The 16,794-nt window shown below is 39.4% G+C and overlaps 3 protein-coding genes across 3 annotated transcripts in view; all 3 read right to left on the bottom strand.

Annotated features, from left to right (window-relative positions):
• The window catches only part of LOC145434587 (uncharacterized), a 191,676-nt gene that overhangs the window by 129,880 nt on the left and 45,002 nt on the right, over positions 1 to 16,794 (bottom strand). The gene's annotated exons all lie outside the window — the stretch shown is intronic.
• On the bottom strand, positions 13,127 to 13,684 carry LOC145434583 (uncharacterized). Its single transcript, XM_080311922.1, has one exon. The coding sequence runs from the start codon at positions 13,680 to 13,682 to the stop codon at positions 13,482 to 13,484; it is 201 nt and encodes a 66-aa protein (XP_080168048.1). The 5' UTR covers positions 13,683 to 13,684; the 3' UTR covers positions 13,127 to 13,481.
• On the bottom strand, positions 14,974 to 16,778 carry LOC145434582 (transmembrane protein 186-like). The gene has a single exon (XM_080311921.1). It carries the CDS (start codon positions 16,776 to 16,778, stop codon positions 16,122 to 16,124), a length of 657 nt encoding a protein of 218 aa, XP_080168047.1. The 3' UTR covers positions 14,974 to 16,121.

The raw sequence follows: 16,794 nt of genomic DNA, 5'->3' as shown, positions 1-16,794 counted from the left end.
ATCTATTTTCATTTTGACACAAACTGTCGCGTACAGAAAATAAATTTTCATTCCTCAACACATACTTGTAACCAATCACTTTCATCAAACACACAACTCAATAAAATTGTTTACTTTCTACAACATCAAAACCCCCATTTAGTTGTACATGTAGTTGAGAGATATTTTCAATAATCCATATCACAATCTTCGACTTCTGTGTACGGTGTTAGTGTGTGAGTCATACTGAGAGACTTTTATCAAAATTGGTTCGAATTGACTAAATACAACGAGGGTTGAAATACTTCGAGTCGATTCATAAGTGGTCTCCGTTGCGGTTTTAATCGAAGCATACAGAATGGTCTCACTGTAGGCTCTTCTATCGTGTTCAGCAACTGAGTGGTCGAAATGCACGCATTAACATTTAAACAGCGATCTTGTTTCGTCACGCGAAAAATATGTTCACTATCGCGATACTCAGCACAGGGCGTGCAAATCCTTTTCACATTCGTAATAGTATACCAACGGCTACCGGCGACAACGTTTAACAATACCAACGACACTAAACATACGATACCTACCCAAGTAAAATTTCCATTTTCACCTGGAGGTTAACCGTTACCTGAGTAAAAATACCATTGTCCTTTGGAGATTTATCGTTTACTCGGAGTAACAATACATTTTCACTTGGGGGTCTATCGTTTCCCAGAGTAACAAACCCCTTTTCCTTTGGAAATCTATTTTGTCCCTGGGTAACAAACCCCTTTCCTTTGGAAATCTATTTTTTCCCTGGGTAACAAACCTTTTTCACTTGGAAATATATTTTTTTCCTGAACAACAAACCTTTTTCACTTGGAAATATATTTTTTCCCGGAACAACAAACCTTTTTCACTTGGAAATATATTTTTTACCTGAGCAACAAACCTTTTTCACTTGGAAATATATTTTTTCCCTGAGCAACAAACCATTTTCACTTGGAAATATATTTTTTCCCTGAGCAACAAACCATTTTCACTTGGTGGGTCGTCGTTTACCTGAGTAAAAATATCATTTTCCTTTGGAGATCTGGCGTTTACCCAGTGTAACATTACATTTTCTCTTGGCCATCTAGCTTTTCCTAGAGTAACAAAACCATTTTCATTTTGAAATCTGACAAACACACCTGACAATTTGGTATTTGTTGTATTGACGATAGTTTGAAATAGATTACAACGAACAGTGACGGAAATATACACGGACTACCGGTTTCAGAGTATACCCCCATCAGTCGTATCACATCAATATCATCGGTTAACCACATACAGTATGCTCTTGTACACCGAAATGCATGTTTTGGAAAATTGGACAATAGGCTTCGATAGTTCTGTGATGTCCGGGTTCGTGCTTTGGATTTTCCAGAGTCAAAATGTCTGAATAAAACACGTCCTCGACGATGGTTGGTATGTGGATAACGGTGTTCGGAAAACGGTTGGATTTATGTCACCAATCGCGATAACAATTCCAGGTCGAGTTTTCCCCTGCATGTTTACTATATTGTGTCTTTATTGGTCAATGTATGTCTCGACATTCAGTTTGAAATCGGAAACCCTGATAAGTATGTAACCAGATCCGGATATCAACTCTGAATCGATAAACCAATGAACAATATTCAAACTAAACATGTTACACCCTGTGTTCCCACGAAAAAATACCATCCAGACATACGTCGCGCTTGTTTGCCCACACCAGTATACGCGTAAATGGAGGTGTGTGACATTGCATGCAATGTGTTGGTATACAAACATCGGGGAGTAAGCCTTCGATCCACAGACATTGTCATAGCCGGTAATTTTGATGCAGATCGAATGTCATCAAGCACACCCGATAACAATGTCATACCAATAAGCCACATTGCAATGACTCTGAGTCAATCTGAAGCAGGACATACAGACACACAAACATGGAACCGTAACATGGGTTATTCGCACGACAGTGAAAGTGAACTGTACAGTACATACCAATATTGTGATCACAGTCAAATATGCGAACCGTGCACAATCATATACCCAGGTTTTTGTTGGATATGTACGAAACCGATAAATCGATACATTTCTTTTCCTTGGAGTCATTGCAATGTGGCTTATTGGTATGACATTGTTATCGGGTGTGATGACATTCGATCTACATCAAAACTACCGGCTATGATAATGTCAGTGGATCGAAGGCTTACTCCCCGATGTTTGTATACCAACACATTGCATGCAATGTCACACACCTCCATTTACGCGTATACTGTTGTGGGCAAACAAGCGCGACGTATGTCTGGATGGTATTTTTTCGTGGAAACACAGGGTGTAACATGTTTACTTTGAATATTGTTCATTGGTTTATCGATTCAGAGTTGATATCCGGATCCGGTTACGTACTTTCTCAGGGTTTCCGATTTCAAACTGAATGTCGAGACATACACTGACCAATAAAGACACAATATAGTAAACATACAGGGGGGAAACTCGACCTGGAGTTGTTATCGCGATGGGTAACATAAATCCAACCGTTTTCCGCATACCAACCATCGTCGAGGAGGTGTTTTATTCAGACATTTTGACTCTGGAAAATCCAAAGCACGAACCCGGACATCACAGAACTATCGAAGCCTATTGTCCAATTTTCCGAAACATACATTTCTGTGTACAAGAGTATATTGTATGTGGTTAACCGATGATATTGATGTGATATGACTGATGGAGGTATACTCTGTAACCGGTAGTCCGTGTATATTTCCGTCACTGTTCGTTGTAATCTATTTCAAACTATCGTCAATACAACAAATACCAAATTGTCAGGTGTGTTTGTCAGATTTCAAAATGAAAATGGTTTTGTTACTCTAGGAAAAGCTAGATGACCAAGAGAAAATTTATTGTTACACTAGGTAAACGCCGGATCTCCAAAGGAAAATGATATTTTTACTAAGGTAAACGACGACCCGCCAAGTGAAAATGGTTTGTTGCTCGGGGAAAAAATATATTTCCAAGTGAAAAAAGGTTTGTTACCCAGAGAAAAAATATATTTCCAAGTGAAAAAGGTTTGTTACCAAGAGAAAAAATATATTTCCAAGTGAAAAAGGTTTGTTACCAAGAGAAAAAATATATTTCCAAGTGAAAAAGGTTTATTACCAAGAGAAAAAATATATTTCCAAGTGAAAAAGGTTTGTTACCAAGAGAAAAAATATATTTCCAAGTGAAAAAGGTTTGTTACCAAGAGAAAAAATATATTTCCAAGTGAAAAAGGTTTGTTACCCAGAGAAAAAATATATTTCCAAGTGAAAAAGGTTTGTTACCAAGAGAAAAAATATATTTCCAAGTGAAAAGGGGATTGTTACACTGGGTAAACGATAAATCTCCAAAGGACAATGGTATTTTAGTTAGGTGACGGTGGACCTCCAAGTGAAAATGATAATTTTACACAGGTAAACGTCAGTTGTCCAAACCAGAATGATATTTTTACTTGGGTAGGTATCTTGTGTTCAACGCTGGTAGTGTGATTGGTCTTGTTAAACGTAGTTACCGAGTTGTACAATTATGAAGGGGCGGAAAATGAAATTGCTATTATGATCGTCAGAAGATTGCTGTATGTAGATTTGACAGTAACCCTATCATTCGCATATGACAAACACAATCATGGTCATTAACTAACTTGCTCGGTCTAGATCAATGCAAAAGAGATGATTCGTTTTTGAAACCGTAGCGAAGACCACATGTAAATCTATGTGATAGACTTCTATCTCCTTACAGTCAGTCGTGTCGTGTCCATTTTAATACGGACCCACGTGTATGACATGCACACACTAACGCCGTAAACAGAAGTCGATGATTTTGATTATTAAAAATATTTCTTGACTACACCGGAATGTCTATGTTGTAGAAAGTAAATGCTATTATGGTGTTGTATGTTTAATGAAAGCGATTGGTTACAAGTATGTTTTGGGAAATTAAATTTATTTTTCTGTATGTGACAGTTTGCGAGGAAATGAAAATAGATTCGTGGTTTTAATTTGATTGTGACTGTGTTGTTTTAATGTACGTTTCAACAGGTAGACTTGACACTGAACAACAATTCGACCCACAAAACATATTCGTTGTATGATTTGTTACTGGTGTGTAAAGGGTTAGGAATATTTTGAATGATAATATCTACTAGCTGTTTTGTTGTGAGAGCGATCATGTGATGACTCAGCACTTTTCGTTAGCAAAGTAGATTGATCTATGTGAAAGATGTAAGGACCGTGACTAGAAAACATATGTACTTTGCTGTTGGGGAACTGCTATGGCATTGACATAACCCTCTAGGAGTGAGTATGCTTTTCTTTCACGAAAGTTTACGTGACTCCGTTGTAATAAATTTGTGTTAACTAAACTCGGATGGATACCGCAATTGTGCTGGACTTACACATGGTATTCGCATACTGTGCACATATACAAACTTTTGTGTAAACAACTCTGATGTTTCTGTTAGTACTAGTTCTGTGTTGAACTATTTGATTATTAAGATACATGAACACCCATTCAGACAATAAAGTTCTTGTGATATCGAAACAGTTTGTAGAGTCTAACCAACCATTCTTTAGTTTCGTAATGCGAGAATATCAAGTAAAGTTAATTACTTAGTGTGATGTTAATATCCTTCGTACTTTTGTACGAGTTGTGGAGTAACATACAAAGTAACTAATTGACACAAACAAAATGGTGATATTGTGAAGATGATGCCGCAACAACACAACAAGTAATATTTTGTATCGGGTGTTTGTACTTTAGGAATAGCGGAGTGTGCGATATTTTGGATATGTGTGCACGGTTGTTAACTACGGTTGTTCTTGGGTCTTGCGTTGAGTAAATCATAACTATGTCTAGAATTCAAACACATCCAAGTAAGTTCTTTAGCGACTATGATTACATCTACTTTGACGAGAGGAAATGGAAAAATTCAAATGGATACTACTGACGAACAAAAAGTGCAAAATGGTTTTATCAGATTTAGGTGTAGGATATCTTTTCGATTTCTTTACCAGAGTGTGTTTTACAAATATCTCTAGTACACCAAAGTATAGGGTACATTTAGCAAACGTCGTACAAATTGTTTATGCGACGGCAACGACTTTGGGTTACTTGGTTTCGATCCTTTTGTAAAAGATTGTCGGACAATGGTGTTATACTCCTCTGTAATGATCGAGGTACGTGATCAAGTTTCCAATCAATTAATAATCGGACATACGACATTGGTTTAACGAATCATAATATTTCCAAAATGCTTGCCGGTATCATAAGACACAAATCGAAATTCATATCAATCAAGACCTTTGCATGCTCTGCGTTTTGTGATGGCGTTTATTTCGCCTGATAGAAATGAACTTGTATCAATAGTAGCACGAAACACACTTATCATTTTCGGTGTTATTGTTCACCCACTTCGACTGGTACTCGATGCCAAAAGTGATGTTTTCTAATAACCTTTACCACAACATCGGGTCTAATTATCGTGAATAATTTAATAATCAAGTCGTGGTCGAGCATTACAAAATCTCATATATCAAATCAATGTGTCAATCCTTATGTTTACAGTATGATACCTTTCAATGTAAAACCGGCGTTTGATTGTAAGAAATGAATTCTCAACTACGTTGGTCAGGCATTCAAATCCGGTATACTCAAATGTAATATGTTAATCTCAAACCACACACCGAGTAGTATTTACTTTGGTTTATAAAATATATCAAGTAGTAATTACTTTGTCTTGCAAAATAGTAACGACTTTTACAGTTGAAAAACAAAAGACGCGTCGTAGGGATATGAATACAACCGAGCTTGTTATGGATTTTGGATTGTAGTGATTACTGGCGTAGTCTTGTCTACTTTTCATAAGGATACTTTTTGCTTTGTTGGGTAAGTTACAAACGGATTGACTTGACAAGGTTTTTTTTTGTATTTTACTCTTTTGTTTATGGGAAGATGTTAAAATGTTGAGACGTAATACTATTGCCGTTCACTCGATTACAACAAAAAATAACCTGATAGTTTGTTCAAGGTTTCGACAAATAGATTGAAATATTCCGATTTAACTCATCGCGTCGCAAGTCGATCGCGGTATGCACAAGTGGTTGTCAAGTTAGAAATATTTACAACAGGTGCTATTTCATTGATTGATTCTATTGTGTGTAGTAACACATTAAAATATCGCGATAGTATTTACTGAAACTCTATTTGATAAACGGAAAACTCAGTCGTGAATAGAGTTGTAAGTTTCAAGGATTGTTTCAAAGTATGATCTTGAAATGTGACTGGATCAAAGTTGGTAGTCATGTTTGTCAAAGTCCAAATATTTCATTTTGGATTATCTGGATTTAACTTTAGTACACCACGCGAATGGATTCCGATGCGGTACTATAACATTTTTGATAATAATGACTCAAGGATTTTCAATCAACAATACTGGAATTTTTTGGTAATGCTAGAGTTGCCAAATGATTAGTTGCGTGTTTTTGTTAAGTGTTTGATTTCAAGTTAATAAAGACAATAACTGTGTAATGCACATACTTGTGATTCTTGATTCTTGTAGAGTTATAGTTGGTATTGATTCTATAAGTGTGAAAACAGTGGCGCGGAATGTGCGAATAATTCGATGCGGCTGAAAGTCGGCGTCAGTAATATTCGGGTTACGTTCGGTTCAACAAAAACGCGTTAAGGGATTTGTCAAAGGATTAGAGTTGTACCGATTTAAAACATTCAGATACGAATCGACTTGATTTGTGTAGTGAGTTTCATTTCAAGTTGACAAATTGACGCATTGATTGAATATTCTCATGATTTGTATCACGCAACTAAAGTCAACCACTCTTCTGAAGTGTCAAAACATATAGCGATCGCGGGCAAGTGACAAATTGTTGGTTTTGAATCACCGTCTGCGACGGTTCTGTGACAAACTAATTACCGAAATATTACCTTGTGAGCGGGCATGAGGGATTGCTATGTCTGCGGCATTATCCGGTGAGTGGTCGTTGGATTTTAAAATTATATCACACCCTTTTGAATAAGCGTTCACTTCACAAAGGATTAGGGTTAGAGCGGAAATAAGTGACAATTTGTCGCTATTCAAGTTACCGACACTGGCGGTCTGTTATTCGTTACTTATTAAATCTTACGAGTGAAATCAAGTTCTGCGACAAACTGATTACTAAAATTTCACCGCGTGAGCGAGCCAACACGAGTTTCCAATACGACATGCGAGAGATACCTATACTTGAAAGTACGACGTGCGAGCGCACCCATAAGAACGCATGGCGAATCACCACCACAGCCTATACGCGAAAGTACGACATGCGAAAGTACGACGTGCGAGAGATGCCTCTACCTAAAAGTACGATTCACGACCGCACCCATAAGAAACATTGGCACATCACCAGAGATCCCGTAAGAATACATGACAGACACATTATCGTCGTTAGCATGTCACCGCACGTATACCTAAAAACATTAGCATGCAACCGATCCCTATGCTGAAAAGGGTTACCGTGCGACCACAATAGCCGCTTGCCACCCCCGCCATAAGACAAAACAGCCGCTTGCCACCCCGGGTTTCTCAGCCGCTTGCGACCCCCGCCATAAGAAATAAGAGCCGCTCGCCACCCCCGCCATAAGACGAAATAGCCGCATGCCACCCCCGCCATAAGACAAAACAGCCGCTTGCCACCCCGGGTTTCTCAGCCGCTTGCGACCCCCGCCATAAGAAATAAGAGCCGCATGCCACCCCCGCCATAAGACACAATAGCCGCATGCCACCCCCGCCATAAGAAATAAGAGCCGCATGCCACCCCCGGTTTTCCAGCCGCATGCCACCCCGCCCGTAAGAACCCCTGCCACCTCACGACCGATCCTATATACTACTGCAGTATCACATATTATTATCAAATATTTATCCTTTCTCAGCCCACGTGAACATATTTATCGGTAGGGTTCATGGAGTGAGTGCTTTCGAAAATTTATGACAAGTTATAAATGATAATAATGCATCTTCGGGTGGGCCAATTGTTATTAGTCATTTTGTTGCATGCTGTTATTTCTTGACCTCCATAAGGATTGTCGATTGTATCCGTTATGGAAATAGTGGAAATATATTGAAATCGCCCAAATGTACCATCAACAATTTTCTTGCGCGAGGAGCACACGATTCCTATTCCGGTTCAGATTGGAAAGGGTGCTACTATATTAAAATCGAAAAATTAAGTTATGTTGAATTGCGCGAAGAAAATTTGAGGATTAATTAAAATCTCTCAAAAGTTTGGGAGTGAATTCGTAATTTCCAGTTGCACGTCGACAGCCGCGCCAACACATACTAATTGAATTGGGTGTCAACGGCCGCACAAATTCCCTTCTACGGCCACAGGTTGCCCATCCCTGATCTAATAGTATACATATGGTATGTCTTAGGCCAAGTTTTACATTTCTGACAAATTTCCTCAAACGTATTTGAAAATAGCAAAAAAAACATTGAACAGGACATCAATTAACTTCAAGGTAGGTTGCACTGAGACTAATCCTAATGCTGGTAGTGACTACAGAGAGCACGGCGTCGTTCTGTACTGCCATCCTAAATTTGATCAGTTTTGGAATGGAATTAAATTGTGCTGATTTATAGTAGCCTAATTGAGGGCGAAACCGGGCAACCTATATTGCATCCAAGTCTGTCTTAGGTAGTGCAGTTCACCAGCTATTAACAACAGCTACCCAGCGCACCGAGTTTTAGGCTACTGCCAAAGCTATGAATTATTGAATTACTTACACGTTGGAATTGCTCTAAAACAGGGGTCACCAACACGCGGCCCGCGAGGTCATGTTTTGCGCCCGCGACCTGATTTGGAGAAATTTCGAAAGAATGCTTCGTAAAGCATTTTGAGATGCTGAAATTGATTTCAGTGTAAACACATTGTTGGTGCTGTTCTGATTAATCCATTCTACTGTGCCCAATATCACTATTCCTCACTAGATGATACCGCTTGGGCATGGTAATATCATACCATGGAGGAAGAATTTGCCGATGTGAATGGCCAATTGCCTTGACGTGCAATGGCCCACCACCACCAAGACCTAGATGTTTAAAAACGAATTCGGGCTCTGCAAAAAACCATACTTTATACGTGGAGATTGTTTTCCAGCAAGTAGGCTACTGTGTCTAGCTAACCCAATATCGATTCTTTAAACCAGGGCTGGACAATCTGCGACAGTAGAAAGAAAATTATGCGGCCTCCGACACTTAGTTCAATTACGATGTGTTGGCGGCCGTCGATATGCAAATTGAATTTACGAAATGACTCCCTAATTAATGAGAGGTTTGAATCATTCTTGAAATTTTCTTCGCGCGAAGCGCGGTTCAATGCGAGTTGATTTTTGATTTTAATATAGTAGTGTCCTTTGTAATCTAAGTCCCACAGTACAGATGCGAACAGCAGAGGAAAATGATGCGCTCCCTAAAGAAATACCAATTTTTAATCGTGTTCTCCTCATCACGAAAGAATTTTTTTCTGGTAGGCCTGCGTTTGGGCGAATCCAATATATTTCGACTACACCGACAATTCTGATGGGAGGTCAAGAAATAACTGCATGCAGCAAAGGGGACTTAATAAGACTTGACCCACCCAAAGATGCAGCACAGCATTATAATAACTTCCCTAAATTTTTCCAAGACACTCGCTGCAACAACTATACCGGTGAATCTGATCACATTGGCCGAGAAAGGATAAATGTTTGATAGTAATATGTGAAAGTATACTAATATTTAATGACAAAATTCACTCATGAACATGAAAAAATTTTCGCGCTTCGCGCGACAACAGAACGAATCCCAGTGTCTCTTCATAACATGACCAGTGACCACTCACCATTTCGGTCGCATAGTAAGTCGATATGATTAAATAGATTAGTATGGAGTGTACCGGAAATGGACATGGGCAGTTTAACGTGGGTATTGGGCCCCAGTTAGTTCATTACGACTATGCACCGGAATGCGGCCGCTGGCTACATTAGTAATCGAAATGTGGCTGTGTGCAGCAAAAGGATTGCCCAACCCTGTTTTAGTTGGTACAGACTGTTGTCAGGTATCGTGCGCAGCTCATAGTTCACAATATAATGAAATTGATTATCATGTTATTTTTGTTGTATTTGTGCTTCTTCAATAAAATATTATTTCTTTTGTGGTGACTATGCCCGTCGCCAATGTTAGAGAGCACAGGATTGTAGCAAGTAGAGCAAACGTGGTTGTAAAACTGCGTTGCCTATTTTAATCTCGATATTGAAGTAATGCGGCCCGCTGCCTCTAGGAATTTTGAAAAGTGGCCCGCGACCCATTTTGAGTTGGCGACCCCTGGACTAGACAGTTAAGGCGTAAGCTTATATTCCCTGGCAAGTCCTCGTCGAAATTGTTGGCAAAGCGACGGACGATATTGATTTTATGGGATCCTTTGATTGTCTCAGTTGATGCATTTAGCGACGTTTAAAACGTCAATATGTAGGCCTACTTCATGGAGGAATTTATGTGGCTCGATGCGTCGCTATTTATCGTGTACGTACAAGTACATTAATATAGGCTATCACTTCATCGAAATATAGGGTTGGAATTATCAATATGACGTCACGTGACGTCATGAGGTTCACGTTCGCGTTCACACAGAACCTTTCAAAAAGGTTCGCGTTCACACGAACCTGAACCTTTCAGAGGTTCACACCATCCCTAGTATCCAATGCCCTTCAATGTGGTTCAAAATGCTTGTCAATTCCTGTATCTAGTGCACCATAGTGGAACGTGTCTCAGTATATGTGGATTTATTCTAGGCCATGCCACGATAACATATATGATGATCTGCTTTCCACTTTAGTATTTTTGAATTGTAACTCATCATTGATTTGATCTGCTGTCAGTGAAAACACACAATACACTCCGTCCATTTGACGTTTTGTTAGGTATGTGCATTGTGCACGTGAGTAATAATGAATGGCTAATGTTGGGTGCATGATGTTTGTATAATAGGGTTGTTCAAAAATAACTTCTTATTTATTTTACTGGGTGGCTACTTGGTAAAATTGTTACATTGCATAAAAAAAAACTGAATCTGGCTTAATTTTAAAAAGTAGAATCAATGATATGAGAGGAGAAAATTTTATATTTGAAAATAAAGGGAGTGTTTTTGGTGAGAAATTATTTCATATAATATAATTATATATGCTAGTAGTAAGCCGACTATTTTTTCATATCCAAAATATTCCACTCTAATAAATTCGCTTTTTCTAGTGGGAATTGAGCCAAATTTGCTATGAATCATATTTTTACACTATATAACAATATTATGAGGTGGCCGGTAAAATTCGAAAATCTCTACTTGTATAGTTAATCCAAAATTTCCTCTCATATTAGTAACGCTCCGGCGGCTATTTCGGCGGCTAAGCAGGAAAGCTGACCTTTTTGTAGTCAACCACCTGATAATGTGAAAGAAAAACTGTACTTCTACATAAACAATTAAAACATGCATCTGTTGATTCTCTATCAGCTGGTATCTAGACGTGATTTCGTTGGTTCTATATCAGATAGCATGTAGAATGAATTCGTTGATTCTCTACAACAGTGGTTCTCAACCTGGGGGGCGCGCCCCCCTTAGGGGGCGTGAAAGCATCTGAAGGGGGGCGCGAAGAAGCGGTCAACTGAAAAAAGTTTTCGAGCTACGCGCGATTTACCTCCAATTCACGTGTGCTTCTCTATATATAGACCGAATTTCATATTCTTAAATTCTCTCATCAACAGTTATAAGCTTCCATGCCATCAAACAATCTGTTGGGGTTGCTAGCATCCCGGTTGGATTTTGTGATATGACGATAAGGGGGGCGCGAAATTTTTCACTATCATAAAGGGGGGCGTGTCTAAAAAAAGGTTGAGAACCACTGCTCTACAAGTTATAAGCTAATTCAGGATTGAAAACATGAGTTGAACATGACTTCAATACTGTGACTTGGACTCGACTCGGACTTGAGCCTTTATACGAGACTTGGACTCGACTCGGTGATGAATTGAATATGACTCGACTTGACTCGAGTCAAAACCACAAAAGTAAGATTGACTCGTGACTTGGAACAATGTGACTTGGTTACAACCCTGTGTTTGGGCATATATTGCTCAGTCAACAAATGGCACCAGCACCAGACATGTACACTGCTTGACTCTACAATCTACAGTCTGGATAATAATTCTTATACTTAATTCGTATAAGGACAGAAACTTCCAACCAGAAATGAAGAAAAGTATCACAATTATTCTAACATTATGTTCGAACACGCCTAATATACATACATTGCTGAGGGCACAATTTTGTCAAAATTAGTTTTTTGACGTCAAAATTTCAATTTTTAGTGAAAAGTCTTCCGTGTTTTATTAGGTCAAAAGATCGAGCTAATGATGACATAGAGACAACTATATAAGCAAACGCGGACACCAGTTTTCAGAAACCGGCTCTGAAAAATGAGTTTTTTTAATCAATTCACGACGCGGATCACAATTGTCCGTAAAATTCCAGGGATATCTTAAACTAGATATCCCTGTAAAATTCTGTCAATTCAGTGTATGTTGATGTAGGATGTAAAAAGTGTCCTTTTTCGCGGATCACAAAATATGGTCACCCTGTTTAAACGTATCCCGTTATGCATGACAAGTAGACAACCCTGGCATTGAAATAAGTTGTTGCTGGCACAAAATTATTTCATTGCAACTAATATACGTTATGAACGCTCATTTGACGGGTTATGTAACATTGGGGTTCACACTTCTGTTCCATTTCAGTTTTCTGTATTTTATATTTACTTGAATTGAATTGTGCTTGATAAGATTACGCATTTTGTCAGCAGTGCTTGACTGCTTCGTGCACCTTGTTTTTGAAATTCCTGCCAAGACACAACGTTATCTTTACCTCGAACCACTAAGCTAACCCTCATCCGGGTACACACAATCAACGATCTGGGCTGTGCGGGTGTCCGATTTCAAATACTATACTCCAAGCCGTTTCGACACCTTCCTGTCTTTTCATTGTATCCCAGTTTTGTGGTGTTTTGAAATGATGAAAATATTAATAAACTGATACTGAATACGACAAAGGCAATTTATTGGCAATTCCCGTCTCAACGCAAACCAAGGCCGCTCGTCTCGCGCCCTATGTCCGAATAGCCTGGATGCCTAAACAACTATGTGTACGGATTGTGCAATGTGCATCGTATGACAAAAAACACCAAAACATTAACAAAAATGTCTTCCACTAAGCAGTAAGCACAATCAACTTTACACGGCACGCGGGTTCAGAGATATGTTACTGAGAATCGATCACAATCATCGTTACATACTGACACCTTTACGTGTACGTAATACGAACATTTCAAGGTGGTTATCTGGTTTTTTTACCAGACACCTGGACACTTGGGAGTCCAGGTACGAATTGCGCCTAGTTAGATTTGCGTTTCGAGTTGTTATCTTCCGGTTTTTCAGATGACAGCATACTGCGTACGGCCAGTTCCTCGACTTGGAGTCTTCGAAGCTGGTCTTGCAATTTCATTTTCACGTCGAGCAACGCGACTTCTTCGTCCTTCAGCTTTTTCAGGTTGAGATCTGCGCTGACGCCGTCCGAGTGTCCTTTCGCAGACATAACTGTTGAAGAAACCACAAAACCAAACTACTATCTAAAAGAATAAGAAACTGTTACTATAATACAGGTAGCTTGCTGGCGAAATGTTAAAGCTGGAAAAGTGCAATGCGTGTTCATCCAAGGTTTGTGTGAATGCCAAATCCTACTCTAAATGAGTAGAAGTACGTCGTTACCGACCACCTCTGTAAAAATACATGCAACTCATCCTTGGTTCATTTTATGGTATATAATTCAGATTGTATATTAGAAGAGCTTCTTGGAAGCACAGAACTTCACCATACATTTGAATAGTATACTCGTATTGATATGAACCATCCAAATATTCTCGGCTGACGCACGTCAGGGGTCGTCGTCCGCAGCTGGTAGAGAATAGGAAAGAACGTTGTCTGTCAACAGTTCGCATCAAAAAATATGACATAACCAGCACGAAATCTCGATTAACCGGATCGACGAGACGCTCAAGGTCTATGTACTATTTTTAGATGGCAGACAAATTCCTCCTGTTGACACAAACTTGGTTGGCCAGTCAACTCTTAAGGCACACAAATGACAGTGTGGACGACCTCTCCCGACTACGCAAAATCTGACGTCTCTGTAATTTTCCGCACAAACAAATCTCTACTAGTTGATGCCGATTACCCCTGCCAACATATTGGGGAGACGGAATGTGGCGTACACCAGACGGTTTTCATTTAGGCAACCTCATATCAGATTAAGGACACTTTCCATTCACAGCACTCATTACTGACAGTCCTTGGAATCAGCCGTTACTGAATCCAAAACAGCGGCTTGCGCGTCAAAGACCTCCTTCTGCCATTCGCTACCGAACACACAGTTCGGATTTTTAGTAACTTCCGTCAGTTTAATGGCCTTTAATTTCGCGATGATCTCGTTATTCTGATACTGTCGTTTGATAGCTTCCACTTGCAGACCCGCATGTGATAGATATCCGATGACTAACACTCGATTCCCCGGTTTGAATTCGCGTGTTTCTTTGACTTTGGGAATCTTCGACAATCCGATGATCAAACAGGATCCGGTACCGTCATTTACAAGCACCTCATCGTCTGCGTTGTATCCATCCTTCGGTTTGAACGGGGTGATGTAGCCTTGGATCCAGACGTTAGTCACCTTGTGCTTGGCTTTGCTACAGAATGTGACGTTCCAGCGACTGTATTTCACGTCATCGTCCTTGGTCACGTCTGACTTCAATTGGGAAAGCAGAACTTTGTACGCTGGTAACGAAAGTATCGCCTTACCCGACATTAGGCTTACGCTTAATTGCCATTACCTAAGAGCAAGTAAATCATCAGATAATCAAAAAGATAAAACTGGCTCGCGCGACAGATTAATTAGCATATCTCTAGTACGGAAGACGAACAGAGTGAAGCCTAGGGTCACGGGTAACACTGAAAGTTCCTGTATCCTATCATGTTTGCCGAAAGTTCTATCAATTTTCTCATGAAGATTCCAGTTCCATAGTACATAACATTTATGTGCAAATGTAGTAATGTGTTAATTATCTTTTTCTAACCACGGTACGGAATATCTATTACATTCCCCAAATCAATGGTTCAAAAACTTTTTTAGACACGTCACTCTGGATGGTGCATGGGAGAATAAGGAACCATCTCCGTATCTATTATTGCATTATTACGTCATACTTTGCCAATTTGGTTTCCGTTTGAATCTCTTTCCGTATGCTTGTTATTGTGCTGCTAACTCTTGACAAGGGGCACACGAAAAGAATTTGAGTTAATAAATTCACTACTACAATGAGTGTAATTGTAAAAGCAATGTTGTCAAGGTAGAAGCTACTCGAGTAGAAGTAATGCCTAAAATTCCAACTAAATACAAGTATGAGTGATATGCAAGATATGACAAAACTACTTCAAATGGAATCAGAAGATAAAAGGTTTGAAAAGTAGCCTACTCAAGTGGTTGATAGCAGACGGCTGCATCCAAAATTGAAAGATTCATCTCCGCAAATAGAACCGCATGACTGATGACACGAGAATAGGGCAACCACAGTAGAATAACATGGCCACTTGATTGAATGGTAACTCTGGTTATATTACTAAAAATTAAGCTTCACTCATTTGTAGTGCCGTTGGTTACAATTTATTGCGTAGTCGCGAACATGCACCCTGCAATTTCATAAGTACTTTAAAAGTAAAGTACATGCCTTTGAAATTGCGAAGCCTTCTACTTGTAACTAATACAAAGTTACGACGTAACTTCTACTTCTGCTCAAGTACGACCGCTAATAATACGGCCATTAAAAATCATCAATATATGAAAAAATTTATAAATAGCAGATAAATCCAACCCTGACCTCTGACCTGTTCATGGTAGCATGATGCTGTGTGTGAAACAGAAATAGACTTAATGATTGATGCCAACAGCACCAATCACATGCAAATTGTCTTCTACAGAGAATCAAAGATTATTGTACAATTTATATAAATTATACGGAGTTCTACCGAACACATGCACAAACGTTTTTGGTTTCTCGACGACAGCGCCACGTCGCACACTGTAGTAGTAATATCGCTCGCTGCCGCGCACTTTAATTTTCAAGAATAGATTTCTTGAGTCCTCTTTGAAGTCTCCGGCTTCGGACAGAGACAAGATCGGGTGAACCGTGTCTTTCCTACGGCCCCAGAATGTCAAATGCGCAATTTTCACGTTCATGCTTGTCCGATCGTACCAGACGATGCCGATAAGCCTCCTCGAAAAATGGGCGATCATAAAAAGAACTGTGATTGAGAGAGCGGCACCTACTGAAACGCAAATCATCGCATTTTGGCCGAAACCGTCTCCGAGTATATTACAAGTCCATGCTCCAGCGCACACAATAGTAAACAGTATGGTTTGCGACACTTTCATTCTGGACAGCATAGCGATCGGCTTTATGTATTTGTAATTGTAGATAGTCACGTATTCACCGTGGTCACCAACCGGTAGCTGCTTTTCTTTGATGTATCGTTCTAACGATTTCACAGACTTTGCCCTGATCGTAGCTTTCAAGGCATTATGTCGTAACGAATAGTAACCAGTAATCCGTGCTGTGCATCTTAGCAAGACTGTACACATCTCGGAAATGAGTGAC

Source organism: Botryllus schlosseri, chromosome 2 (genome assembly GCF_051294905.1).
Source record: "Botryllus schlosseri isolate E-star chromosome 2, Bs_hap1, whole genome shotgun sequence".
NCBI classification, from domain to species: Eukaryota; Metazoa; Chordata; class Ascidiacea; order Stolidobranchia; family Styelidae; genus Botryllus; species Botryllus schlosseri.
Note: the sequence above shows the minus strand (reverse complement) of the source record. Positions and strands in the feature narration are given on the sequence as shown.

What these genes read in the sequence shown, in the direction of transcription:
- LOC145434583 (XM_080311922.1), bottom strand. Translation starts at nt 13,682, where the DNA reads ATGTCTGCGAAAGGACACTCGGACGGCGTCAGCGCAGATCTCAACCTG.
- LOC145434582 (XM_080311921.1), bottom strand. Translation starts at nt 16,778, where the DNA reads ATGTGTACAGTCTTGCTAAGATGCACAGCACGGATTACTGGTTACTAT.